The 19658-nt window shown below is 39.0% G+C and overlaps 2 protein-coding genes across 4 annotated transcripts; both read left to right on the forward strand.

Moving 5' to 3' along the window:
• Nucleotides 1-1260: 1260 nt before the first annotated feature.
• LOC133859280 (uncharacterized) lies at nt 1261-5889 on the forward strand. 3 transcript variants are annotated; one of them, XR_009898730.1, is made up of 7 exons: nt 1261-1862; nt 1972-2047; nt 2170-2300; nt 2424-2494; nt 3549-3630; nt 5104-5242; nt 5539-5889. XR_009898730.1 is itself a non-coding variant. In XM_062294620.1 (7 exons), the coding sequence occupies exons 1-6, from the start codon at nt 1476-1478 to the stop codon at nt 5122-5124; spliced, it is 768 nt and encodes a 255-aa protein (XP_062150604.1). In that variant the 5' UTR covers nt 1261-1475; the 3' UTR covers nt 5125-5154; nt 5539-5889. The 3 variants fall into 3 exon arrangements, 2 of the variants coding, with proteins under 2 accessions (XP_062150604.1, XP_062150603.1); XM_062294620.1 differs by having other exon boundaries at nt 5104-5154; XM_062294619.1 differs by having other exon boundaries at nt 1264-1862; nt 5104-5154; nt 5535-5889.
• An 11054-nt stretch (nt 5890-16943) lies between these two features.
• Nucleotides 16944-18215, forward strand: LOC133860831 (putative clathrin assembly protein At1g33340). Its single transcript, XM_062296457.1, has one exon. It carries the CDS (start codon nt 16968-16970, stop codon nt 18069-18071), a length of 1104 nt encoding a protein of 367 aa, XP_062152441.1. The 5' UTR covers nt 16944-16967; the 3' UTR covers nt 18072-18215.
• Nucleotides 18216-19658: the final 1443 nt, after the last annotated feature.

Here is a 19658-nt window from a genome sequence, read left to right on the forward strand (position 1 = left end):
TAACTATAATAATTAATAAATGACTATTAATATTAAAATTTGGTATTTAATTATTTTATTCTTTAAATCTAAGATAATGCGATTTTTTTATTTGAAATTTAACTGAAATCGTGGGTCTCACTGTCAAGTTGCAACTTATATTTAACGTTGGTTTTGAGGTAATAATGGCGTTGGAATTCGTGTGAATGCAGGGGCGGAGCCAAGGGGGGTCGAGGGGGGGCACATGCCCCCCCTCAACCTCCAAAAATATTTCTTACTCTTGGTAGAAAATCTTCTAGATGCCCTTTTTGCCCACCCTCAACTGCAAAATCAGGAACAATCGAAACCCAGTCACCAAACTTTAGGGGCAAACTTCAGCTACGGCGACGTCTTGAAATTTTTTTGAATTTTGCATTTAGGTTAGAACTAGATGAAAATGGGGAAGAAGATGATGAGAATGACAATACCCCTTAAACACACCGTTTTAATAAATTCGTTGGACTGTTTTGTTTGTGGCCTATGGGCCACTGCCTTAAGTAACTTCTTTCTTTCATTCTTTTATTTTGGCTTTTGTAAGTTGCGTTAGTGGGCTAGGAAAAAAAAAATGCCTGTGGGGTGGGCCAATGGGTCGTGCTGACTTAAAAACAAAAGGTACAAAATAATGGTGTGTCTAAACTCTAAATATATATATATATATATATATATTTTTTTTAAAAAAAAAACCCTCAAATATAGGTCCTGCTGACTTAAAAAAAGAAAAAAAAAATAAAAGAAAGAAGAAGCAAATAGTATATTAAGGCCTAAATAAGGAAAAGCTGAGCAAAAAATAAGGTCATTGACAGTAAAAAACAAATTTACAAATTGAGAATTGCGATTTAAACTTTTTAGAAATTCTAAAGTTTTTATTTTATTTTATTTTATTATTATTTTTTTCCTTCAGTTTGTTAACCAATTATGAAGACTCGTCAAAGATAATTGAATAAAGTAACAGGCTAGGCAGTACGTAATAGAATAAATTGTATGTTACATTTATATGTTTTAAGCAATAATTGATTTTTTTTTTAGTTATATTTATTTAAAAATTAATTTCTATTTAACTTTATTCTTTTTTTCTTTCATAAAAATATATAAAAATAAAAATTAAATCTTGACCCCCCTAGCAAGAATCTGGCTCCGCCGCTGTGTGGATGAGTAGAATTGAAATTCAATTCGGTATTTTACTCGGGTTGAATATGGGTTGAATGCGGGTTTTGAAAAAAAAAAAAGAAAAAAAGACCCGAATAGAATTCTGAAAAAAGTTATTTCGGACCAAGAATACTTTCCCCAGTCCGCGCCAGTGGGCTTGTTTTGTGAGGGTAGTCAATAAGCTTAGGTCTGGGCTAGTCCGACTAAGGCCAGTTATCGGCTTAACGCAACGCAAAGGAGAAATCCAAGGGAAGAGACGTTTGCAAAAGGGAAACGAAATTGATAGAAGGAATCCAGAGAGAGAGAGAGAGATGGGGAGTCAATTGGTGTTGAAATGGTGCGTGGGAATGAGATTGAGTTTGGGTCATGCATCGCCTTACTACTATTATTATTCTAGTCGTTGGAGTTCACCATCATCGCTAAGCTCACTCTTTCTCAAAGCTTCTCGGCCCGCACCGCCACTAAGAATAACCAGAGGAGGAACCATGCGGTGGTGCCAGGGATACGCATATACAACAACTAGTAACGAGGTTGTTGGGAATTGTAAGGGGAAAGAATACCTGGAATTGACGGACCAGGAGCTTATGAAACAGTGCCAGATGGACACCTTCAAGTCCTCCGGCCCAGGCGGTCAGCACCGCAACAAGCGCGAGTCTGCCGTCCGCCTCAAGCACCTCCCCACCGGTATCATTGCCCAGGTCTTCTTTTTTTTTTTTTTTTTTTTTTCTTTTTTTTTAAAAATAAATATATTTTGATTATTAAATAGATAAGTAATAATTATTAATATGTTTTGCATTGCAATTGCAGGCTGCGGAGGATCGATCGCAGCATATGAACCGCGAATCAGCGTTAGCGCGCCTTCGCACTCTCTTAGCCCTTAGAGGTAGGTAGGTAAGATTAGGAGTGGCTGAGATTACATTCATTCATTCCTTTCTTTCTTTTTGGCATTTTGCTTTGGCTTTGGCTACTGACTACTTGACATTTTCGGTTTTTATTACATGTCAGTGAGGAACAATGTGGATCTTCAAGCTTATGAGCCGCCCCCGGAGCTCCTTCGGATTCTGCCCCCTAAGTCCACCGTTAGACCTTCCAATTCTGGTCCCCAGATTGGTCATAATAACCCCAAATTTCGTATGGTAAGCTTTGTTTTTCTCTTACTTTCTTGAATCACAATTGGGGGCAGAAGGAATTTTTTTTTGTTGGTTAGGCTGGGCAGAAGGAGTTTGTTAAGGAACAACCATGGTTTTCTTTCTTGACAGGGAATGCAAGCTCTCTTGGATCTAATTTTTGCAGTTGAGGGTTCTGTATCAGAAGCAGCCAAGTTTCTTGGGTATGCTAATTTTTCCCTATATGATACTAAGCGGCGAAGCTAGGATTTTTTTTCTTTAGGGGCAGGTGTAATAGAACAATATTTGTAGAATATAGTTTCAGAATCCTAAACTGCTAAAAAGCATCATGTTTGAAATTGAGAATTCTTATAATATAATCAGAAATTTGATTTTTTCAGTATGATATACATAAAAAATTCAAAGATTATAGCCATCTTCCACATTGTTGCTCTCTGACGACTGCCATATAACCATCTCCAACACGCAAACGGGTTTTTTACTCGTCTAGGCATAACCCAAGTTAGCCAAACACGATTAAAAATAGCACTCCATAAGGCACTGGCAAACTCACAATAGAAAAGAAGATGATCCACATACTCCTCACTTTTCTTACACAAACAACACCAATCGATCACAATGACATGCCGCTTCCCTAAGTTATTTATAGTGAGGATCTTCTCTAAGGCGGCTGACCAAGCAAGGAAAGCTGCTCTTAAAAGGACCTTAATCTGCCAAATACTATTTCAAGGGAAGAGAGTGCCATCATAAGGGACAAGAACACTGTAGAAAGATCTAAAGTTGAACAACCCTCTCGTGGAAGGGCCCAACAAAGCTTGTCTTCACTTCCTAGTCTCAATCTAAGGGAATACATAAATTGAAAAATGAAGCATAGACATCCATCTCGCATTCATGAGCAGCTCTAATAAAGCTTACGTTCCACTAATGGGAGCTGCTAGAAAGCTCCAAATGATTTGCTATGCAAGCAATACTATATAAATTCGGAAAAGCCTCCTTAAGGGTTTGATCTCCACACCACAGGTCATACCAGAATATAATCTTGGAGCCCTCTCCTATATCAAATCTACTATGTCTAGAAAACTCTCCCCAACCGTTCTTAATATTCTTCCATCTCCCATCTCAAATCTTGTATGGTAAAATCCATCATTGCCTCAGGTATGTATTTGGTCAGGTTAGCACAATTTACTCAAATTGTTAAATATATCCATTGCTCTTTTTTGACGAATAACTTGCTAAAGACACGATTGATTCTCGCAGGTTGAGCACCGGTGCGCTATCACGCTTAATATTATCGGATGATTCTCTTCGAATGACGGTCAATGAGCTGAGGGCTTCTAAGGTACATCACCCTATGGATATATGGTTTTAGCTTACTAGTTTGTATCACATGGCTGAATATTACCTAGTATTACCATAAACAAACAAAGAAATAAGTAAATAGATAATGGTTTTAAAGATGGATTCTCAATTTAACCATGGGATTTTCGGGGAATTTCATTCTTTGTCTAAATTGTTCTTTCATAGTTCGGAAAATGTAATATACTCCAGTTATATATTGGCAAGACAGCTTAGTGTTTCTCATATCTCTTGGCATTGCGTCCTAAAATGATGACAAAATGATTGAGATGAACAATATTTTGGGCTTTGGTTGAGATGTCATTATTGCAACTGGAACTCATATCACGGTGATGTCTCCTAGGGGACTATGAGTCATTACTGTCCACTACTATTAACCATGTCTCAGATGTGTTTGTTAGGATCAACACGGTTTTAGCTGCAATCTAATTGGATGAAGTTCTTCAAAGCACCTTGTGCGAATGCATTTTTCACACCAAATTGCTACACTGGTCTAGATCATTTTGTGATTTGGATAAAGCATGGTTTGATCAGGATGCTGGGCATCAAGAAACAAAGAGGATTGGTTTCTAATGGAAACTTAGAAATAGATGCTATATATCAATGCAATGCAGTCCCATTTCTAGGTACTATATGTTTTCATTAATGTTATCAACCACAAGAACATGGTCTTCCAGGATTGTCTGCAGAAGAACATGGTTCGTAGACGGATTGCTTGGATCTCATTTGACTTGGAGGGCTACTCTTTAGTTTATAACCTCCTTTGTCATAATAAATCAGTGACTCCTATCATGAGAGTCTGACTGTTTGTCCTAGTATCTAATAAGGGACATACAGGTTGAAGGAACTAAAGAATGAGACATCCATTTACTGATACTCTAAAGACAATTTATTTGACCAAAATAACAAGAAATGAAGAGGATGGGTCTCAAAACAAGAAAACCAAATTCCACTACCTGCAAAAAAATCAGCAAAAGAAGAAAAGCATCCCTGACCATGGAAAAGCCATTAGACTATATCGACTAAGAGAATCGATCTTTGTCAGCTTAATTTTTTTTGGATGAATATTTGTTCATGTGTACTTAGAGGCGCTTTACGCTTTTTTAATAAAATTTTATTACTTATGAAAAAAAAAAAAAAAAAAAAATTGGATGAATATTTATTAAAAAAACAAAAAAGGAAAAATAGGAAAAAAAGAAAAAGAAAAAAAGAAATAATCCATGATATTCTTACTTGGACTGTGTTTAAGTTTGGCTTTGGTGTATGGATCTTGGTACGAGGTTGTGTATTTTTTGCACGCTACACACACCCTTCTTTGGACGTCTTGTGCTGGCATATATTTTTTGGATGGTGAAAATTGTTCTGAAATTATCTGGTTCAGGATATGAAAACATTAATAAAAGCTTTACTTTATGTTCTGGAATACAATAACAAAGGTGTTACCGAACTTGCGCAGGGTATGAAGCCTCTCAAGTAGGAGTTCTTGGATGCTAATTGCACGCGTCAGGTACAATGTAGAATTGTTGTTCTTTTCAGGCTAGTATAACCACTCTGCACGGAAACTGATCTTGTTGCTTAAAACCCCAGAGCTCCATGTACTGTTTCCAATTACATGAATCCATAACCTGCTTTCTGATTTACTCAGGTTTAAAAGGGACAAGAATTTAAATTTTGGAAGTTTTAGGTGTGGTGTCAGCCGGCAGTTAGGTCAATAACTGAAAATAGAACAGCCTGCCTGATTTGTTGTCTTTACCTCAATCCCTCTACATCCCTCATTGTATTGTTTTTCTTTTATTTTCTAAGTCATTTGTTTATATGTTGTCTCTCTTCATGGTTGGAGCATCCTTCTAATGTACTTTCCAAATTTGAAAAACTTGTGTGCGGCAGCCAGGGCACGTGAAGAGCGGGGAAAAACGTATGTGGCGGAATTCTTACCTGTCTGATATTATACGTTATTAACTGACACATTGAGACTAGCTTGGACTTGGTTAGACATCATTCAGATTTAGTCAACTATGTCAAAGTTCAGAGGAAGGATATTTTCATTCTTCTTTTGGTTCGGGTTGCAGCTATTGCTGAATGTATAATCTTCCCTATATTCTCTTTTGGCAAGTATGTGGCTCGATCCTCTGATGTTTGGGTTATTGTAGTTACGCAGAAGAAGAAGTTTTTATGCCAGTAGAGATTGTAAAATCACTAACCCATATTATTAAAGAATTTATACACCATAGCCTTGGAAGAAGCCTCCTGAAAAATTTCCTACTTTTCTAAATATTGGTGAAGTGCGGGGCTCATTGTATCTGTTTGTTTGTTTGCTGGCCAGATTGTAATGAATCTTTTAGTAATTGAATAAAAATACTACAGCCAGTTAAGATTTAATAGCTTTGGCTCCCGAAAGTGTTAGAAAATAAATTAAATGATTAGATTTATTATTTTTTATTCGTCAAGTTTTTGAGGAAATTGAAGATTTACTATGGTATCAGAGCAAAAGTTCTGGGTTCGAACGTTGTTTTTATAATTACTTTTTATTTCAATTAAATATTCTATATGTAAGTTCTTACTTATTGAGGAGGAATTTGAGCCTATATATGATTGGAAATGTTAAAATATTTATTAAATAATTAAATTCATAATTTCTTATCAGCTTAAACTTTTAGTATAACTAGTAATTTTAAATATTGTCTCAGTTATTTACCTTCTATTTTTACATGTTGGACTTTATTTATTTAAGAGTTTAAGCTTAAACGCGGGAAAAGTGTTAATATAAGTGGTGATTTAACAAATAAGTAAAAAAATTAAAAACAGTCAATTGCACCGCCGTCTAGATCTCTTTCGTTGAAATTGTCGGCTACTTAAAGCTGGCAAGTTCTTGAAGATGATATAAATGAAGCCGTTCATAATTCCCGTGGCCTTGCTGGAGATCCCATGCTCCTCTTGATCCACTTCTTTGTCTTTGTTGCCTACTTTGGCTTTGTAAGATTTGGAGGAAGAAGAAAGTGCAGAGGAGATATAGAGAAGATGAATGGGCATATATACGTTGGAAAGAGACGTTGGACGTGGTGTTTGAAGTATGGAGAGTCGTGTAATCCACTATTGGGCAGTGAGTTCAGAGACGTTGGGCGTGATGTTGAAGTATGAGAGTTATGTAAGGCAGCATGACAGATGCATGGATAACAGCTGACAGTGGTAAAATGCACCGTTTTGTGTGACAGTTTGGAGTTTGTAATAAGGCTTGTAAAAGTGGTAATCTGTTGGGTCTATCTGTTAGGTGGTTGGCAGATCCACTAGGTATAAGAGTCCACTCAACTATTGGGCTGGATATAGAAAGTCTAGTATCTTATTTCAGTTTATAAACCTTTGGAGCTTTTTGGTTGAGCTCGAATCAGCCATAACTCAATCTTTCAATAACAGTTCATGGATTCATTCGTTACATCCATACTCTGCTCCTACTCATTCATTCACTTTTATAATTCAAAAACAAGAAAATTCATAACAACATTTCGCAGGGAACTTCTTGCTTGGCTTCTTTCTAGCCAGGGAGAATAAAACTTCCAAATTTTTTAATCTCCCTCTCTCTCTCTCTTTTTTTTTTTTTTTTTTTTTTTTGAGGTTAACAGATGTTAAGTGACATTTTCCAAACAAGATTTTATCTTTACTATTACATTTTGTGTAATGTTATATACTACACTAATATCTCACCATTATCACTATATGATGTGAGAGTACTAATCCATCATTGGATTAGCTAATGTTAAAAAAAAAAAAAAAAAAAAAACAAAATTAACATTGCCACATCAGCGTAGTGACGTAGTAAGATACTTGTAAAATATTTGTGATATTTAAAAAAATAAAGAGAAAAGAAAGGAGTATGTGAGAGGTGAGCCGTTGAAACCAGTGAATTGTATAGTAGGGATTTAGGGGTAAAATCAAGGAGGGAGACTGGCAAGGATCAATAACGGAGTTGAAATTCTGGAAATATCATTAATGAGAAAATAATGGAAGATAATAGCAGTGGCTGGTTCGAGGTAGCCAACCTCCAATACAAGGTTATCAATACCAAGGAGATACCCTTCTAACAACCCTAGAGGCTATATATATAATTCCCCTTACAAGACAGCCCATTAAGATATAACATAAAAGGAAACCCAACTAACATAAAAAGGAATGAAGCCCAACTATAACCCATAACTCGGCCCTTATTTACTAGACCGAAACGCACAGCTTAGAGCTAGTTGGAACACACCCTTCAGTCTTCAGTTCTCTAACTGCCACGTAATCTTCTGAACAACTCACTTCTCTCTATCTTCCTTCTTCTCGATTCTTCAACACTAAAAAATCCCATCTTTACCCTAACTCCATTTCTGGTTTGTGACAATACCTCCCCGTTTAGAACACCTTGCCCACAAGGTGTGGGTAAGCATCTCTCAGACGGTGGAACTCCTCCCAGGTTGCATCGTCGGCCGTCTGTCCCTCCCATCGAACCAAGATTTCGATGAGAGGACGATTACCCTTTGGTCGAGCGCGGCGGCCCAGCACTTCAACGGGTTCCGGTTGGAGAACCCCCTTGGCGTTGATTGGTGGCAGCTTGGGTAGCGTTATAGCGGTGGATCCCAGTTTGAGCTTGAGTTGTGAGACATGGAACACCGGGTGGATGCGGGCTTTTGGCGGCAGATCGAGCTCGTACGCCACTTTCCCCACGCGGTGGTGGGCCACGGTGGTTTGTCGATAGGGCTGGAGTCTTAGGTAAACCTCCTACCCGACTTGAAATTTTCTCTCTGATCTATGTAAATTTGCATACTTTTTCATCCTTTGTTGGGCTTGCTTGATGTTGTGTTGGAGCAGGTGGATGATTTGCTCTTTGTTGCGGAGCACTTCGTCCACTGCTTCTACTCGAGTAGTTCTAGGAAAATAGCTGAGAAGTCGTGGTGGAGGGACGCCGTAGACTGCCTCGTAGGGTGTCATCCTAATGGCCGAGTGCCACGAGGTGTTGTACCAGTACTCTGCCCATAGCAACCAATGGGTCCAGTCCTTAGGGGGGTCTTATGTGAAACACCGTAGGTAATTCTCCAGGCTCTTGTTAACCACTTCCGTTTGCCCGTCAGTCTGGGGGTGGTAACTGGTGCTTAGCTTTAAGGAAGTGCCTTGCAACCTGAACAATTCACTCCAAAATTGGCTGGTGAATGTGGGGTCCCGATCTGATACAATAGACTGGGGCATCCCATGTGGCTTGAAAACATGCTGTATGAACAACTGAGCTACCTTGGCTGCCGTGTATGGATGAGATAGGGCTATGAAGTGACTGTACTTGGATAGCCTATCCACTACTACAAGGACTACTAATTGGCATTGTGAGAGTGGAAGGCCTTCTATGAAGTCCATAGTAATATCTGTCCAGATTCTGTTAGGCATTGGGAGAGGCTGTAAAAACCCTGATGGCCGAGTGTTTTCATGTTTGTTCTGTTGGCACACATCGCACTCACGGATGAATCTTTTTATCTCCTTTCTCATACCTTTCCAATAAAAGTCACGCCTTGCCTGTTGAAGGGTCTTATCGTACCCGGAATGCCCTGCCATAGGGTCACTGTGAACAAATTGCAGCACCTGAGCCTTGATCCTAGGGTATTGCCCTAGCACAATTTTTTGCTTGTATAGTAAGATCCCATCTCGGACTGAGAACTTCCGAGCATCAAGCTCATTTCATTGCCACTTCTCCCACAGCTGCTGGAGTTCAGCATCATTAGTGTACTGCTGTTTAAGTTCTTCCACCCATTCGGCTATGGGAATAGATAATAGGGCTAGTGAGTCATCTTCTTCCCACCCTTCTTTCCGAGATAGGGCATCAACCACCTTATTCTCGACCCCCTTCTTGTATTCGACCACAAAGTCATACCCCAATAGTTTTGTGATCCATTTTTGCTGAAATGAAGTGCCGATCTTTTGTTCCAGCAGGAATTTTAAGCTCTATTGGTCTATTTTTACCACAAAAAGGATTGCCCAACAAGTAGGGTCTCCATTTCTGGACCGCTGTGACCAAGGCGAATAGTTCCCTTTCGTAAACTGAAATGTGCAGTGCCTTTCCCTTCAATGCCTTACTAAAAAAGGCTATGGGCCGGTTGTTCTGCATTAAGACTGCTCCGATGCCAATCCCACTAGCATTGCACTCAATTAGAAATGGCTGGACGAAGTTTGGTAGGGCTAGTACTTGGGCTTGAGATACTGCCCTTTTTAGAGCTTGGAAAGCCTCGCGAGCTGGATCGGTCCAAGTGAAAGAATTGTGCCGTAACAAGGCTGTAAGGGGTGCAGCTATTTTCTCGAAGCCCTTAATGAACTTCGGGTAATAACCAGTAAGTCCTAGGAAGCCTCTGAGTGCCTTGGTAGTTTTAGGGAGGGGCCAATCAAGCATAGCTTGAATTTTTCCAGGGTCTGCACAAAGCCCTTGAGCTGATAAGATGTGGCCCAAGTATTCTACCTTAGGACCACCGAAAATACATTTAGACATTTTAGCAAAAAGACGGTTTTGTTTGAGGAGGGTTAATGCCTTAGTGAGATGAACTAAGTGAGATTCCATGTCCTGACTATAGATGAGGATATCGTAAAAAAAAAAACTAGGACAAACTTCCTTAAATATGGTTTAAATATATGGTTAATCGAGCTTGAAATGTGGAAGGTGCATTGGTTAGGCCGAACGGCATAACCAGAAATTCGTAGTGCCAGGAATGGGTACGAAAGGTTGTTTTGGGTATGTCAGCTTCCACTACCCTAATCTGGTGATAATCGGACCTTAGGTCCAGCTTAGAGAAAACCCTTGATCCCCATAACTCATCTAGTAACTCATCAACCAAGGGAATAAGAAACTTATATTTTATGGTTACCTTGTTGAGGGCCCGGTAGTCCATGCACATCCTCCATGTGCCGTCGGCCTTCCTTACTAGTAAGACCGGAGAGGAGAAGGGACTGTGACTGGGGTCGGATCACCCCTGAATCAAGCAGCTCTTGGACTATCCTTTCAATTTCTTCATTCTGAAAATACGGATTTCTATAGGGCCTTATGGAAATGGGCTGGGCTCCCTCCTATAGGGGAATAACATGGTCGTGGGCCCGAGAAGGGGGTAATCCTTTGGGCTCATGGAAAACCTCCTCAAAGTCCTTTAAAATTGCGGCTATAGGGCTTGATGGTGGGGCGCGAACACTACTGCTCAACTGGGCTTCAAAAGGAGAATGGCCCAGGAGTTGGAGAAGCAGCCCTTTTTTTTTTTTTTTTTTTTTTTTTTTTTTTTTTTTTTTTTTTTTCGTGTTTGGGAAGCTTAAAGGATTCTTCACCCTCTAGCATCACATTGGGCCCTTGCCTTAGGCCTTGTAACACACAGGGGGATCCAACCTAAGTGAACTTCATAGTAAGAGCCGAAAAGTCCCAGAGAATGGGCCCAAGGTTCGCAGCCACTGAATGGCCAGTACCGCGTCACACCCAGCCAGGGGTAAAATAAAGAGATCTGTCTTGAAAATGATCTCCTAGAGCTTAACCTCCACCTCCTTGCTACGACCAGGGCTAGCCACCTCATGGCCATTGGCAATTTGAACCTTGATTCCATCGTGTGGCTAAGGGTGGATACCCAATGAGGCCGCTAGTTTGGAGTCCACAAAATTGTGGGTACTCCCAGAGTTGATAAGGACAACGACTCGGTGGAATCGAATTCCGACAATCCGCATGGTCTTCGAGTTAGGTGTCCCGCTAATAGTATTTAACGAGATTTCCAAAAATTCTTCCAAGAAGAATTCCCCGGGGTCTTCTTCTGTTTGGTCAGCCTGGGTGTTGTCTGCTTCCTCCTCCTTCTGAACGGCATCAATTAGGAATAGCTTGGGCACCGCACAAACATGACCTTGGGTCCACTTGGCATCACAGGAATAGCATAAGCCCCTTTTTCTCCGGTCCTCCATCTGAGCTTGAGTAACCCTTTGACCAGGAACCAGAGCTTGGTTCGAATTAGGCCCCTTGTTTTGGTTGTACCCCTGTCTACCCTGAAAAGCTGCAGATGGCCGGTTATGAGTTAAAGGGTGAGCTCGCAAGGGAGGTCCCTTACCCTCGCTAATAAGTAACTCCGAACTCATGCTGCGGTTGGACGAAGAGAAGGGCGCCGACCGCCATGGTGGTCTGAGGCCCTTAGTGAGGTTAGACAAACATTCCTCTTGGATGCGAGGGAGGGAATACGCTTCCACCAAGGTTTTGAGGTTGAACATCCGGACTGGCAACTGGATTTCGTTCTTGAGCCCACCCAAAAAACAGTTCAGCTTGTGTTCATCGGGTAGGCGATGAACTTTGAGTGCCAGGATGTCGAACTGGTTCTTGTAATCATCCAGGGAGTCCTCCTGTTTCAGCTTGGACAATGTCTCCATGGGATTGTCGTAGGGACCCCGGCCAAACCGGATTTGAATTGCCCGAACCAATTCACTCCAAGAGGTTACCGCATTGTTGGCCTTGAGTTCTTGGAACCACACCAAGGCTTTTCCATCCATGTGAAAGGGGCTGGTTGTCGAGGGTGCTGTACATGTCAAAGAATTGCTTGGCGTGACAGCACCATGTCTCCAAGTCATCCCCATCGAAACGGGGAAACTTTAGCCGGACCGTTTTGGGTTTGAGGCCATCCCTAGAGCTAGAGCTTCTTGGAAATGAGGATGTCTCCCTACCAAAAGTATTAGGAGGAGGGTTAGGAGGGGTAGGAAGAGGGGAATTGCGAGGGGGGTATCGGTGATGGGTTATTTTTTTGGGTTGCGGGAGCGGTTGTCCATCAAGAATTGGACCATCTGGGTTAAACGGTCAATAGCCTCCCGGGTGTTCTGCATTTCCACCAGAGTAGCCATTTCCGCTTGTTGGAGTTTGGCTACTTGGCCTTGGAGATTAGCCAAATTTTGTGAATCTTCAGCCATAGCAGCATAACGAGTTTTCATAGGTAGGGTCGAAGGCTCTGATACTAGATTGAAATCAGTGAATTGTATAGTAGCTAAAATTAAGGAGGGAGACTGACAATGATCAATAACGTGGCTAAAATTATGGAAATATCATTAATGAGAAAATAAGGGAAGATAACAGCAGTGACTGGTTCGAGGTAGCCAACCTCCAATACAAGGTTATCAATACCAAGGAGATACCCTTGTAACAACCCTAGAGGCTATATATATAATTCCCCTTACAAGACAGCCCATTAAGATATAACATAAAAGGAAACCCAACTAACATAAAAGAAACGAAGCCTAACTATAACCCATAACTCGGCCCATATAACCGGCCCTTAGTTACTAGACCGAAACGCACAGCTTAGAGTCAGTTGGAACGCACCTTGGCCTTCAGTCTTCAGTTCTCTAACTGCCACGTAATCTTCTAAACAACTCACTTCTCTCTATCTTCCTTCTTCTCGATTCTTCTACACTCAAAAATCTCATCTTTACCCTAACTCTATTTCTGGTTTGTGACAGCCGCTCCTTAGCTTAATGGGGTCATAGGAAGTGGTTTGACCTAAGAAATTGTCCAATTAGAGCAAGAGGGTGTTAATTACAACTGGGGAAAAGCTCGGTACACAAGAGATTGTGCACAACCATTTACATGGGTGGGACCCACCCATTCAGATGGGTTACACCCATGTGAGTAGGTTGTGCACAACCTGTTGTGCAAGGATCAACCCCCTTACAACAATTATCTCCACAAATCAGGAGCTGAAAGGTTTTAGCAAGCTTACGATATACGTGATGGGCATGATTGTTTTTATTCCGGCCAGGCAAAACCGCGCATATAAATAAATGTATAATATGCTGCTAGCTAGCTAGTAATTAATATTATATTCTTTCTTATATATATATATATTAGAGTCAGCTTCTCCATGTAAGTGACGCGGGACAGAGTCAAGATTGTTCTGACATCGTATGATAGCAGGATAAATTATAAATTGGAGATAGAAAATTCCAGGAATTCAGGAACAAAAAAAATAACAAATAGGGAAAAGAAAATCCCTAATTGCCCCAAATAAATAAACAGAGAAATAACTCTTAAAGACTTAAAATTTAATTGATAATTTAAAACTTGATTGCAAAAATAAGACATACCTGCCTTAATTTATGTAGGCAAAGTTTGAGTATTTTCCAAGCAGAATACTTGAAAAAAAAAAAATAAAGAAATTAATAAAAATGCATACCATAACAGTAAACTTGGAGACAAAGTAAAATTCTTATACAGAAAATAAAAGATATTATTCTAAAAATAATATATATTCAAATATTTTGTACGATCTTTTCTATTCTCTAGCTAATTTTATTCAAGAAATAATCTTCAAATCTTATACATGATCTTCTCCCGCATCAATAAGAAGCTAAGTCAGGCAAGTAAATTTCCAGTTTCCCATAATCTAATAAGGCATCGTACGTTAATTTCGTGATGTATGTTTGTACTTTGTATTGACACAATGGTGGGGTTTTGTTGTACGTTAATCAATACCGACTCAATTAGTACGAGTACGTAATGGGAGAAACATTTGGATAATTGGGAGAACAGAATATGAGAAAGCCCCTTTTTCTACTTACTTTCTATGCCACTTGAGTGGGGCTCTTCAACCTCCCCTACAAGGGACAAGGCTAGCAAATTAAGAAAAAGTTGAATCATATATTATGATCGATGAAAGAATTAAGCTGCATGCATGTGGCTGTGAATTGAATGAGAGAAAAGAAAAAGATAAGAAAAGAAAATTTCCATGGTCAAAAACGTTGTTTATGGTGAGATGTTGCGAATGGGAAGCGAGTTTGATGCAGAAGAATCCTATTCCTAAAGAATGAGGATGAGGTTCTTTCCCCCCCACCCACCACAATTAACTTTTGCCACGTTGACTCTTTGCATGCTGATAATAATGATAATAATAATTCATTCATATATATCAAAAGAAAAAAAGGTTTAGAAAGACTTGTAAGGCACTCTTTCTTATTATTCCCTTCCCTCTCTCTCTTCTTTCTTCCGATCCTTCCAACTTTTTGTTCAACTTTCATATTCATAAGTTCATAACGTACTATCAAGTAAACCTTTAAGAAGTGGAAATGTTGATGAAAACAACTAGTTAGATGGGAGTATAAAGAGAATCCAAGGCTTTTAGTGGTGTGGCCAATATTGACCCATTAATTATCAAACACCCTTTTTCTTCTTTCTTTCTTTCTTGGTAAAAACAAATTAATTAAACAGTTTCCTTAATCCATCAATTCTTGTTTGGCTTGTCGGGGCCGCCATGCTTTTTTGCTCTCAATTAATGAAGTATATATTGAAGGGCATATTAACAGTAATTATATAACAGTACTGGCACTGCAGTATATGTTCATCAAACGTTTTAAGGTATAATTCCACTTCATTTCTACAGTGGTCGTTGACTTGCACGTGAATTACTCTGTACAGCATAGAATAATGATAGTTGTAGGGCCTCAAGACTAATGGGAAATTTTATTTTATTAGAACATTCTTTCGCACATTGTCTCTCTGTTTTTTTGGAGGGTCGAGGAGCACTCAACATTAATGTTTTAAAATGAGAGATTTGATTCCTCATTCCTAGCTTCTCAATTTCTCTCTCTCTCTAACCTTCTTTTATATATATGTATACTCTTAGCCTAAGCTTCTCTCTACACACAAAAATTGCTCCCACAGTCTTATTGGATTTCTAATTAACCCAACAAAAAGAAAGAAAATGGGGTTAGATATCTTTTTAGTACATGCGTTTTGGACTATTATCAAATAGCTATTTCGGTTTCAAAAAGTATCACAGATTGTACTTGGGGCCATTTAATAATTGGAGTTAGTCTCTCCATCCATGTTTTTTCATCCAAAAAATTAACTGCTCGCCATATCAGAGCCTTTCAAAAACCGACAAGTATCCCTCATGCCACATCAATATTATTTATAAACTAAACAAGTTGAAAAGTAAAAAATAAAATAAAATAAATAATAATAATAATAATACACCCGCAAGTCCGTTATTCTTGTCCTTGGTAATCTCAAAACAAAGTTCATTCTCATGTTCGTCCACAACTAATGCAGAATGGATACTTTACTAATACTCTTGTATTACTCTTTATACCCAAAAGAATATGAGCCACTTGTTTCAGCACAAAAACTACTCTCAAGAACACACAACTGATTTCATTTGAAAATGAACCTGTCATGCATGGCATAATCATATCAATATCATATTATCACATCACTCACAATATAGTCAAAATATGGGTTAGTGGAGAAGGAACCCATCATGCATGGCATAATCTTTGCACTCACACACATCACCATTAATGGTTGCATGTCTATTTCCTCTGCCCGTGCTCTTTGTGCGCGTCATGATAGGAAAGAAATCTTGAGCTTTGATACCAACCGATGCAGCGTGGTTTAGTGGATCGTAAAATTAACACACAAAACTCACAACTCTTCCTAAAACAAGAACAAAATAATCAAGGATTCGAGAAAAAATATAAGAAAACTCAACGTTCGAGTGTTTCCCGTTGAAAGTTGAAGAAAATATCAAATAAATTGTAGCGAAAGTCGTTTTAAGTGAGTTTAGATAGGAAAATCAGTCCCAACCTTACTAAAAAAGTGAAATAAATCGAAACTGCTGAATCATGTTTGCAAAGACAAAAGTTCCATTCAAACGAAACCTTTCAATGAAGTCCTCGGTAGACCAAGAATCGACTAAACGTCTCGGGATTTTGTGGATGGGGGATTGACCGTCTATTGACCGAGCCTTTCGAGAAGTCACCTTGGTCAAATAGGTATCGACTGACCATCAACCGAGACTTCCCGGAAGTTCTTCCCAAATTCATCCAACGGAGCTCGATCATTTGAATGTGACGTCTTCTCTCGTTTTCTTCATTTTTATGCACACATATATATTTCGTAAATTTTCCCTCTCCATAGTCCATTCTTGTTGGGAAAGTATTTTGTCATTTCGCTTTGTTCTTGGATCTGTTTAGCATTTTAATTAAAGTATAATTTCAGTTAATTTCTACAGTACGTGGTCGTTGACTAAAACATGGATTACTTTTGTACTGCATAGAATCATAGTTGTAGGGCCTCAACTCTCAAGACGAATTGGAAATTTTATTTTATTTTATTTATTTAGAAATTTAGAACATTCTTTCGCACATTGTCTCTCTGTTTATTGGAGAGTCGAGACCACCCATATATCCATGTTATAATATTATCACAGATTTGATTCCATTTTTCAATACGTCTCCATCTCTCTATATATCTATATATCTTACCTTCTTTTATATATCTCTACTCTCACCCCTACCCACAAATTAAGAAAGAAAATGGGGGTAGACATACAGGGAAAGCTCCGGCTGGCTCTCGGCTCCGTGAAGGACCAGGCCTCCATCGGCAAGGCCATGATATACAATCATCACGACGGCTTTTCCAACATAGAGGTTGCCGTCCTGCGTGCTACCGGCCACGATAACGGCCCCATCGATGACGAGCACATTCACGAGATCCTCTTCCTCGTCTCCAACTCACCCGGATCCATTCCTTTTCTCGCCGAGCGGATCTCTCGCCGTCTTTGCAAAACCAGAGACCGCCTCGTCGCCCTCAAGACCCTCGTCCTCATCCACCGCCTCCTACGCGGCGGCAACCGCTGCTTCGAGCAACAGCTACGCGGCGCTCACGTTTCCAGCCATCTCCAACTGAACGCCACGTGGATTTCCAAGGACTCTTTCCTACGCAAATACGCAGCCTATCTGGAAGAAAGGATGGCGTGGCTCATTAACCAAGCCGGTAAACTCGAACCTGTTGTCATGTCTCAAGGCTTGGATTTTCGATGCTACGAGGAGAAGTCAATCGACATGGTGTTTCGTAAATTGCCAAAATGTCAACTACTCATAGACCGGGTCTTGGATTGCTCACCGCTCGATGCAGCCTTACCTTCAGATTATCTCGCTCAGGCAGCCATGATCAGCACTCTGAAAGAGAGCTTCCAAGTGTACTTCACATTTTGTGAAGGCATCACGGCTCTCGTTAACATGTTCTTTGACTTAAACAGGGCGGCGAGAGGTTTAGCCTGCGAAATACTCAAGAGGGCTTCCCGGCAAAGCCAAGAGCTTCACGACATGTACGAGAACTGCAAAAGGATTATTGAGAACAAGAATTTGGAATACCCTACTGTTCAGATCATCACCATGGAGCATGTCATGGCGTTGGAAGAATGTTTGGGGTGCCCACAAAATCAACCTCCTCCGATCTTGGGCTTTCTATCGAACTCGACCAAGCCCCTAACAAGAGCAAAAGAAGGCAAAAAGAACGAAAGCAACAACAGCGATATCAGTACTTTTTCATCGACCCTTTTCTCGTGCGCAATGGAGACCAAAATAAGCATGGTATGGGTGTTGTTCGAAGAAGACGATGTGGTGAATATTAGATAGGCCTTTCTAAACCCCTATATATATATAAGCTCCGACCAACAAGAAATTTCTTTTTTTGTAGGAGTGAATTCTAACTGGGCTTGTACTTTCAACTGTATTTCCGTTGTTCTTACATCGATCTTAATAATGTGAGTTAATGGTGCTTGCTTTCTTGTTTCAAGGAATTGAAGGATTATGAGACTCATCTGACCAAATAAAAATTGGGTTGTCCAACCACTTATCCGGTTAAGTGGATCCCATAAGTGGTCTCCTACAATTATTTTTTCTAATTTTTTTAAATTCGAACAAATAGTTTGAGAGGATATGATCCTATATGTGAGCAAAGCAAGATTCTGATGGCGCAAAATTAAGGAAACAATTAATTAATTAAGCATAAAGAGCCAGAAGATTTACAATTAAGAGAATAAAAACCAAAGAAAAAGAAATTATATATAAGAAAAGATGTTAGGTACTATTCGAGTCGAAATTCCTATATAAGTGAAAACAATCTAAATTGGACACAGAAATAAAGTGATCGCAAAGATTTCGGGAAAAAGGAAATTAGTTTTAATGGTTGCAGATTATTACTAAAGAAACATATTTGGAGTAGCAAAATTTGACAGGTAAATTTAATTATTTAGCGGGTTATAAGTGTCACGTGAACCACTATGTCAATTTGTAAAGGACTAAAAGTCTGTTTGACCTTGTGATTTTACAGTTTAATTAATTTAACCTTTATGTTTTTTTTTTTTTTGGTTTTTAATTAATATAATTTTTAAGTTTTAATAAATTTTTTATTTTTAGGTTTAAGTTTTGCAAATTTTTTTAAGTGAAAAACGGTACTAATTTGTGGTAAACGGTACCGTTTCCACTATAGCATGAAACTACCGCATGCAAACTGGATCCGAAAAATTTAATCATATGCCAATGGTTATATTAATCATATGCCAATGGATATATATATATATATATATATTTTTTTTTTTTTTCTTAGCAATAACATTCATGATTCATGAAGATTAAAGTACAACGTACAAGATCACCATTACCCCTACTATATAACATCATATATATATACCAGCAAAAAAACAATACAACAGAATATAATACAACAGAATATAATCAAATTCTCAATCAACCATGTTTGATCTATTTTATATTTTTTTTTATGTCTCATGAATACATAATAAAATACTAGTTGGATCCTTGAAACCCTAGTCTTTTCCAATATTATCTTCCAAATCAAATTTATTTATTTTAGTTTCGTAGTTTACTTTTTAATTTAAATTATATTTATCTGCTCCACTTTCGAGTGGAAACCAAAAGCAAAATTCCTATTTTTTTTTATTTTTTTTTTCTTCCCTGCATAATAATAAAAATTATTCTCGCGTGTCTAATCATTCCTTGTGGATTGACCTCGGACTTACCGTGATTTATTACTTGCGAAAACCTACACTTGGGTTTGCACCCTTTGTGGTCCAACAATTGGTGTTGTAAATCTAACATTTTTCTCCTTTAAAAGGTGAGGGACATAAAGGATATATATCTGCCTGCCGTATAAGAGCACTTCAACTGAACCTCTACTATTAGAGTTCTTAGCAGCAGAAG

Source organism: Alnus glutinosa, chromosome 2, assembly GCF_958979055.1.
Source record: "Alnus glutinosa chromosome 2, dhAlnGlut1.1, whole genome shotgun sequence".
NCBI lineage: Eukaryota > Viridiplantae > Streptophyta > Magnoliopsida > Fagales > Betulaceae > Alnus > Alnus glutinosa.

What these genes read in the sequence shown, in the direction of transcription:
- LOC133859280 (XM_062294620.1), top strand. Translation starts at nt 1,476, where the DNA reads ATGGGGAGTCAATTGGTGTTGAAATGGTGCGTGGGAATGAGATTGAGT. An exon ending in CACTCTCTTAGCCCTTAGAG is followed by an intron (nt 2,048 to 2,169) that starts GTAGGTAGGTAA and finishes ATTACATGTCAG; the next exon opens with TGAGGAACAATGTGGATCTT. An exon ending in ATGAGCTGAGGGCTTCTAAG is followed by an intron (nt 3,631 to 5,103) that starts GTACATCACCCT and finishes GAACTTGCGCAG; the next exon opens with GGTATGAAGCCTCTCAAGTA.
- LOC133860831 (XM_062296457.1), top strand. Translation starts at nt 16,968, where the DNA reads ATGGGGGTAGACATACAGGGAAAGCTCCGGCTGGCTCTCGGCTCCGTG.